Below are 8,764 nucleotides of genomic sequence, written 5' to 3'. Positions count from 1 at the left end.
TACACCCCGCTCCTACCTCCTCCCCCCAGCCCCCCTGCTCCCTCCAGCTCCGCCAGCCCGGGCGCCCCTTCTTTGGAAGCCGAGCGGCTTCGCTCGCATTTCGCCGCCGCCGCCTCTCGCAATATTGCAATATAGGGGAAAAGCAGGTAAGGGGACAGCCGGGGAGCCGCGGGCGGGCCGGGGTGTGTGTGTGCGTGTGTGTGTCCGTGTGTGCGGAGGGGGGGTGGGGGTGGGGGGGCGAGGGGAGAGGGGGCCGATTTGGACCGGGGCTATTTTCTTTGGCTTTCTTCCCTGGACCGTCCCAAATTGCAAGTAAACAATACGGCGGCGGAGATAATGCCCGAGTCTGAAACTACCGAGGCTGGCCTGCGAGCTAGCTCCGAGGGCAGCCCCGGGCCGCCCGCTTTGTAGCGGTTCCTGCTTACAAAAGGGTCCTTCTTGGAGACGGAGCTGGTAGGGACCTCGGAGGTGGGGGCGAGGGGGTGGGGATATTTTCAGTTCCGACGGGAAAGGCTGGGGTGCTTAAATGCAGGCTTAAGTGTGAGAAGTAGTGCGGGCAGGGGGGTGGGATAGGCACGACCCCCCTCTTCTAGTAAACAGTTATTTTTGAAACAGTGGCAGAAAGGACTAAGTGAGCAGGGTTCGTTATTGCTGATTCTTTAAAAAAAAATCCCCTTGGCTTATAAGTCTTTTGTTCCTATCCAGGAGAAATCCGGTGAATCACCTAATTAAAATCAAGACATGAATTAAGCATCCATTTTTGTACTACAAATTGCCAGCGCTACGTTTGTCCCTCCCTTGGTCTCCATTAAAAAACGCCAGAGACGTTGTTGAAGGGGGGCAGATTTTGCCTCTAGCTGCCAGTTCTGCTTTCTATTTCACTGACTATCCCAGGACCTAAATTGCTTGGCTATGTAATTACTAGAGTATAAGCCTATTTAACTTAAAAGCTTTCTTTTTTTTCCAACTCTAAATGAAACTTGATGAGGGCCCGTCCTTAGTTATCAGGGGAGTCAGTTTCTGGTCAGTCCTCTTGATTCATCTCTTTTAGATTTAATCAGCATTAAGGTATTGCTTGTCCTTAAGAGCTTTAGCTAATGGGGTTACTGGATGCTTTTCTCAGTGTAATGTTTCCTTTTCAAAAAAAATATACATATATATTTACCTCTCACCAAAGATGGGGGCGGGGAAGAGCTAGGAATCTCCTCCCTCCCTCTTCCCTTTTAAAAAGGAATTCGGAGCGATTAAAACGTTGGGGGAAACAGTTTAAAGACCGAGGGCAGGAAATGCAGATTCATTTGGGTTAGGGCTGAAATTGTAACAAAAAGCAATTCCTCGAGTAAATGCATCAGATAAATCAATTTACATAAAGGTATGATGCATTCGGATAAATGCAATGCTAATGGGTTTTAGAGTGGCCCTGCTTCCAAAGTCTCAGGGTTTCGTTACAGCTTAATTGGTGCAGTACTTATTCTGGTTTATTGTGCGGTCGCTGGACACACGTTCCAGGACTCTTTCGGAGGAAATGTGTTTAAAATCGGCCTATTTAAGGAACTCCAATCCCTGTTTCGGTCCCTTCCCCTCGGTGTTCTTTTTTTTTTTTTCCTTTCTCAGCCGCCAAGTTGGGCCGGGGACTAGCAAAGTTCGCCCTCTCTTCTAAGATATCAGCTGAATGTCTTCAGCAGATAGCCAGGAACCTCGGGGGCAGCCCACACTCGGCTTACAGAGGACAAAGACAAAACAGGCTGCTTAATTGGCAGTAAATAACTTGATCTTTTTATAGAATAAGTGACTGGAGGAACACTAGGACTTTATTGGACTCAGGATTGAAGGCAACAAATTAATCGGTTTAGGCTAAGCCTTATAAATTGATTCCTATATTATACTCCAGTTGCTTCTCCTGTGACATTCATTAGAAAGAGTGGGGAATTTTTAAAAGCAGTTTTTGGTGACAGCAGGACTGGCTCAAATTTAGCTTGTGCATCCTTTTAATAGTGCCTTGCATATTATCTGTAACTCTCCCCCCCCCCTCCGTCCCCCCCCCCCCCAGCACAAAGCTTTAGCATTTAAATTGCTGATCAAGGGCAGATTAGGGAGACCAAAGTGGAGAGTGTTTATATAGGAAGTTAACAGGCATCCTAAAGTTCAATGATCTATTATTCTTGCCTGTGTCCTGAAAACCCAGAGAAAACACTCATTGATCTTCAAAATGAAATGAGATTTGGAACAATAATGGGAGATGGCGGTCACCACAATGGCATGTGAAAGGTGCTGTTTAAAATACGAAAAACCAGTTTCGCAACTTACACGCTGCATCTCCCCCCCGCCCCCCAGCCCCGAGTGCTCCCGCGGCCCCTCCCACACCGCGCTCTCCATCTCCCCTCAGCGGGTCCCACCTCCCCCCCACCCCCAACCCCCGCCTCCCCTCCCTCCTCCCCTTTCAGAACACCCAACTCTTTCCAACTTGTGAACTGCAGAAACTGCAGCTGCACTTCCCGGGGCAGAGCTCGCGAGGGAACGTGGCTCCGGCGGGGGCCACCTCCCCAACTCCCTTCGGCTGGCTCTCCGGGCCCGGCGGGGACCGGGGAGGGGCCGGGCGCGGCGGTGGGTGGGTTTGACCCTCATTTGCTGGAGGCGGGCGGAGAAGGTGGGGGGGGCGGGGGACGGGGGGCGGGGGCGCGGAGGCGGCGCCGCCGCGAGGGGTGGAGCGCGCCGCCGAGCCTCGCTCTCGGAGTTTTGACAGTCCCTGAGCTGAAATTGTCAGCCGCCGCGGCGAGCGCTGGAAAGTTGAGAGGAGCTCGTGGCCCCAGAACAAAGCTTGAGAAAAGTAAACAGGCGGCTGCTGCCGGCGAGCCTCCCTCCTTCCCTCTCCCGCCTGGCCGTCCCTGCCCTGCCGCTTCCTTCCAGCACTTTTTTTTTTGGGGGGGGGGGTAGAGGGGTGGGAGTGTTAACAGACCAGCTGGCTTGTGCGCGGCTAAGACTAACTTTTGCATCGTCCCCCCCCCCCCTTTTTTTTTTTTTGTCTTTCTCTCCCTGGCCCCTTCCCGCCCTCTGCAGACCATGGTGAACCCGGGCAGCAGCTCGCAGCCGCCCCCGGTGACGGCCGGCTCCCTCTCCTGGAAGCGCTGTGCAGGCTGCGGGGGCAAGATTGCGGACCGCTTTCTGCTCTATGCTATGGACAGCTACTGGCACAGCCGCTGCCTCAAGTGCTCCTGCTGCCAGGCGCAACTGGGCGACATCGGCACGTCCTGCTACACCAAGAGCGGCATGATCCTTTGCAGAAACGACTACATTAGGTAAGACTTGGCGGCTTTTTTTTTTTCTCTCCCTCCCCCGAAGACTTGATGAGCAGAAGCAGGGGGAAGGCCAAAAGGATAGGAAAGGGTTTAAGAAATGGAGCCGGACAGCTAGGATTTGCTCACCGCATCGTAGCTTTTCCCTCTAGAAGTTTCTGGTGGCCGCCGACTTGGAGGGGGCTTCCAGGAGCCCGTGGTGATCTAATTTGGTCATGACAAATTAGGCACTGGAAGCTAGCTGGTGGCACCGGGGCTGTTAGGCGTGCCCACCCTCCAGTGCCAAATCAAAATTTAAAGTTCCCAGGTGGAACCACCGCGGAGGAAAAAAAGCATTTCCAGTCGGAGTTAGGGCTGTTTTCTTAAAGCCAGATAGAGACCCACAAGAGAAACTGGGAGACAAAAGATTGACTTAAGAAATAAGTGTAGCTAGTGAAGCATGATTTGCCCAGGGTGATGGCTAATTATAACATTTACATAAGCACCTTTAAACTTTTTTGAGTGGAAAACTGTGACTCATCTTTGTGCTTTTTGTGAAAAATACTGATTACCCCCTCAGTTTAAAGACTTGTAGCGCTTCTTATGGCATCTCCTTTCCCCTTCTCCCCCACCTCCCTCATACCTTTATGGTGTTATTTCTCTTCACATACAGTTACTTGGAGGCTTTGTGGTGTCTTATGTTAATGCATGGTTTGGGGTAGAGAATTGGCAGGTTTTTTTTCAATTGAGGAATGTGCAGAGTGGGTTTTTTTCCCCCCTTTTTGTTGTTGTGTGTATCACTCCCCTTGATCCCCCAAAAGAGATTTAGGAGAAGAGGCTATAAATGATACTAATCTTGCATTTTAAAGCAATGTATAGGAACATTCAGATGCCCGTGTAAGCAGTCTTTTCCAACAAGTTTCAGTGCAATTAATGAAAAAGAATTCAGGAGGTCAGGTGCCTATAGGCTCTTTTCAGGTGAACTCAAGCTACTTAAACTCATTAATTTGAAAGGAGGCATTTGAAGGATTACACATTTAATTTGAGTAAATGGTTTGATAGACTGATGCACATGAATGCTTCTAGGAGGTGTTCTGTTTCAACATCCAGTAATTAAAAAAAAAAAACACATGCACACACACGGTTGGGACTAGAAAATCACTCACTTTTAGGACAAACTGCATCCTATTTAAATTTCTGCTCCGAACTGTCACCTGTATTGTGAGGAACAAAAATTTGCTCTTCAATGCGGGTACATCAGAGAGGAGATATTTTACTCAAACTTTAGTTTTTAACTCTTTTATATTCCTTACTCAGCATGTCATGCTACAAAAGATCCGAATACAGTTCAGAGCAGACTGTGGGGATAGTTACTCCAGTGATACCATTAATGTAAATGATGAAGTAAAATGATGTTGGGGTATTTTGGTAATGCAACCGATGTCCATTTTCCTGCTGGCATTCCCAATCAACCAAGTATAAGAAATACAGGAAGTGAGGGCTTTTATTTTTAAATTAAGATAGCAGCATTAATTTTACTAAGTGTTCTTTTTGAGGTAAATGTTGGAAAATCAGCAGGATCATGAGTGTAGTGCTTTCTGGTCCTTCTTCCAAGCAGTGCCTTGAGCTTTGACAGGATTGTAATTGGAGAGCAAAACTGTGGTAAGAAAGGAGAATAGTTTGAAGTGGAAAAATTGACATTGCTGTTCTGACAGGGTGAATGGTGCAGATTCATCTCTTCTCCAAGTACCTTCAAAAAACCTTCGCTTTTGATTACCGCTAATTAAAAAGAAGATAGGGCCACTTGCATTCCCTCAGGATGAATTTAGGCAAGTGGCTTCCTGGGAATCTCCTCTATTCCTTTCCCTATTCTTGGGGCCAGATACAAATGCCCATTTGGTGGCTTAGTGGAGCCTTGGAGGATGTGTGCCCAACCCTGAGCCTTAATTAATTGGGGCCATAGAATTCTCACTTCCTTTCTTTTTTTCCTCGGAATTTGGGAACTGGAGCTGGACTTGCTCTTGAACTGGATGCTTCCCTGAGAACTTTAGGTTTGTCTGTCACAGGGAGATGGGATTTCCGGATCAATAACTTCTCCCTTTGCACAGGGTTCAGCCTGACCTCCCCCCCCCCCCCCCCAGATTAAGGATCTCGAAACTCTTCCTTTAGTGGTTCCTCTCTCTGCTCATAGAGATGGCAAAGGTATGGCAGAGTGGTGGAGGCCTGTCTGGCCGTTTTCCTCCAGGCTACCCCTTCCCAATCAGGCAGTCCACTTGTTGGAGGAGAATTCAGTCCTGCATCGCTGCCATCCACCTAGCGCAGTGGAATCCACCCTCCCAGTCACCAGGTGAAGGGACCCTTAGGCCCTTCAACAATCCTGAGACCACAGTAATTTATTAAGGGGCTTTTCAATTGTCTGACTTAAGAGATTGTAGTTTGTTCTTTCTTTTCTTTTTCTTCTTTCTTTTCTTTTTTTCCTTTCCTTTCAAAGAAAGCACCCCACAACCAATGTGCCTAAAAAGCTGCGAAGAAGAGGAAGGGGTTGGGGGTGGGGGGACTGGACCTGGAGACAGGGATGGGGGCGAGGGGTGGGGGTGCTGTTTTTTCCCAGCAAGACCTAGTGTCGCTTGGGCAGAGCTGGGCTTCTGCCTCCTCTCCCTCCCAAGATTTCAGATAAAGCGGCTGCCTTGCTGCAGCGAATCCGCACAATTAAAAGCTTTAATTAGTGGCTCCTCCATTTTCTTAGTTCTGATGGGCTTTATCTAATGAGATCTGGTCTCTGGCTTAGATCTGCTCCGAATGACGTGTCCGCAATGAATGAGAGCTGCGTCGCAAACAAAACATTTAATTAACAAAATTGGCCTCTCAGAGAGGGAGGGAAGGGACTGGGGTGGGGGGGGGGGGAGAGGAAGGGTGGATCTTAAAGGCGCCCTGCCTGCTTGTCTGTCCTCTCTTCCTCCCCCCTCATTACAAAAGTTGGCAAACGTGGGAGGTGCCCCGCACCCCCCACCCCCCACCGGCTCCCGACCCCCCAGGTCAGTCCCAGCCCTTACAAGTAGCTTCAGAAACTCGGTCTCGCTTTCCTCTCCTTCCCCCCCCACCCCCCACCCCTGCCCTCGTGCGCCTCCCCAATTCCTCCATCCCGTCCGGGCCCGAGACTGGAAAGTGAGTGCGGCAAGAAGAGGAAGTTCCGAGCCGGCCGGGTGGGGCGGCAGGGCCGGAGCCCGGGCGAGGAAACGTGCCGGAAGCCCGGGGGGCGGCCCCGGCCCCGGCTCGCTCGGCCCGGCTGGGCCCGGGCGCTGGAGCCGGCGCCGCGCGAGGCCGCGGTGGAGGCGCCCCGGCGGGCGGGCGGGCGGGCGGCGGCGGCGGCGGCGGCCCCGGCCCACGAGGGGGCGAGCGCAGGGCGGGAGGCTGCGCGCCGGCTGCGCTTTCTTTCCCGGGGCTCCGCTCGCCCGGCCGGTTCACGTGGCGCCCGCAGCCGCAGTGACGCTCCGCGCAGCCGGGCCCGGGCGCGGGTGGAGGTGGTTTCCGAGCGGAGGGTGTGTTTGGGGAAGGGGGCGGGGGTCGCGGGGCGGTGGGGAAGCGTTAGGAACGGAGGCGCCGCCAGACAGCGAGTTCATTTCCCTGGTAATCAACAGCAAGCTGCTATATTCAGAGAATGCTGTCCCTTTAATTGAACAGGCTAGGTAATTAAATGGCACTTTTCCAATAGGACGTGCTAGGTAAATCTAATAGTTGGTTATTTAATATCACTTTGAAGTCTGCCCACTCAAGCACAATGACAGCACAGGAGCATGTGAACTATTAGCTAGGAAAAAAAAAAACCAGGATCTCAAAAATTAATTAAATCGCATGCAATTTAGGGGGAACGTTTATCTTGATTTGTCATAACAGAATTAATTCAAGGCCTCCAATTCACTTGGGGGCAGATCTGTTACTCTGAATTAACCAAGCGTAATTTGGCTGATTTTTTTTTCTCCTTCCCCTCTCTAATGCAGCAGTTGCGATTATTCACAGCCCCCCTCTTAAGTATCAATAGCTTCTGGTGCTTTTAAGGTGCTTGGTCTCTAGTTATTCCGAAGTACCTCTAATGGACTTGGCTGCAGGCATAATTTCTGGGTTGCATTTCTTTGTTACATTTAATATAGCTGGTGCAGAATTTAGATTAAATATAGGAACCTGCTGGAAAACCAATTGCTTCTGGATCAGTAGCTATAGACATGCATTTTTCTCTTCAGATAGGTTGCTGATATTTACTTGCTGGTACAAATGTATACCTTTCAGCCACACTTTTAGAAATGCAGCTCTCCTTGGCTGAAAGAAGTTTAGAAAACACAGCCAGGTTGCATTGAGTTTATTTTGCTTGAAGTAATAAGCATTTGATAATAAGCCCACCACCTATTGGTCACTGAAGTTATAGGAAGATGCTAAACATTATTGCTAAACTAAAAATATGACTTGCTCTCTATCTTTATGTCATCTGGGAGTGTTGGAGTTGAGCTGGCATTCACTATTAACACTTCATGGTCTTCTTCAAATAGGAGTAGAGCACCTTTAAAGTACAAGGTTTGGTGGGATTTCTTCCCTTTTCCCATATAAGGAACCTCTTGATGTTTGTGATTGATTGCCTTGCCCAAATGCTGAAATATTAACGACCTTCTTGGACTGAGGACCCAAAGAAAGGAAACTGAAACCGATTCTGTCATCACAATTAAAGACTCCCCTGGCTTTAATTAGCCTGACCTGGGGTATATCTCCCAGTTGCTTGAGTTAAAGAGAAAAGAGCCCATTATAGTCCAGTCTGAGACCGATAGCTACTTAATTGAGCACCTAAAGCCTCGAGCCTTTTAAATCAAACACTGTCCTGGACAGTCCCCCTGGTTAGATAATTAACTCTCCAGCACACAGAAATGTTGTAAAAGAAAAAAAAAAAAGAAGAAAGGAAGAAAAAGAAAAGGAAAATAAAGGAAAGAAAAAAAAACTAACTTTTTAGGAAAAGGGCGAGATTCTAATGGTAGCCTTCCTCACTGGTGAAAAGGGATTAAAATGTGTCTAGATTCCAAGTTGTTCTACCCCAAGACAATCTTAAAGCTGTAGGCATGGCAAGATCAGAAATTCCCTTAATGATGTTCAAGGAACATGTCAGTCCTAGGAAGATCTGGGTGATTTTCAAACCCCGTAAACTGAAATTTTTGACAGCTTAGGAATTCCATGATTTTATGTGGTCGATTGTTCTCAGAAAGGTTATGGATGTGATATTGGAGAAAAATACGATGTATGAAAAGCTTGTGGGTTGCATACGAAGGCCTGATTATTACAATGCACTTAGATGTTGAAGACTTACAGCTGACTTTACTCAGGGCGGATTGTTAAATAAGTGAACACTTAGGCTGGGTAGTCAGACCCGTGCTGTGAAAGGGCATTCTTGAGATGGAGTGTCACTGTGTACCTGTTGGCAAGTGGCAGCCATAATTATAGATTTTTATCCATTA

General features: G+C 48.9%; 1 protein-coding gene across 3 annotated transcripts in view; it reads left to right on the top strand.

Annotated features, from left to right (window-relative positions):
• LMO4 (LIM domain only 4) overlaps nt 1–8,764 on the top strand; it is a 16,774-nt gene continuing 8,010 nt past the window's right edge. Inside the window, exons 1-2 of one of the 3 annotated variants that reach the window (XM_056122880.1) lie at nt 1–146; nt 3,058–3,296. In XM_056122880.1, the coding sequence (XP_055978855.1) occupies nt 3,061–3,296 (236 nt within the window). In that variant the 5' untranslated portion in view covers nt 1–146; nt 3,058–3,060. Of the gene's footprint in view, nt 147–2,493; nt 2,609–2,675; nt 2,828–3,057; nt 3,297–8,764 lie in introns of those variants that run through there. The other 2 variants (XM_056122882.1, XM_056122881.1) reach the window with 2 other exon arrangements.

This window comes from Sorex fumeus, unplaced genomic scaffold (genome assembly GCF_029834395.1).
Source record: "Sorex fumeus unplaced genomic scaffold, SorFum_2.1 ptg000047l, whole genome shotgun sequence".
Taxonomy (NCBI): Eukaryota; Metazoa; Chordata; class Mammalia; order Eulipotyphla; family Soricidae; genus Sorex; species Sorex fumeus.
Note: the sequence above shows the minus strand (reverse complement) of the source record. Positions and strands in the feature narration are given on the sequence as shown.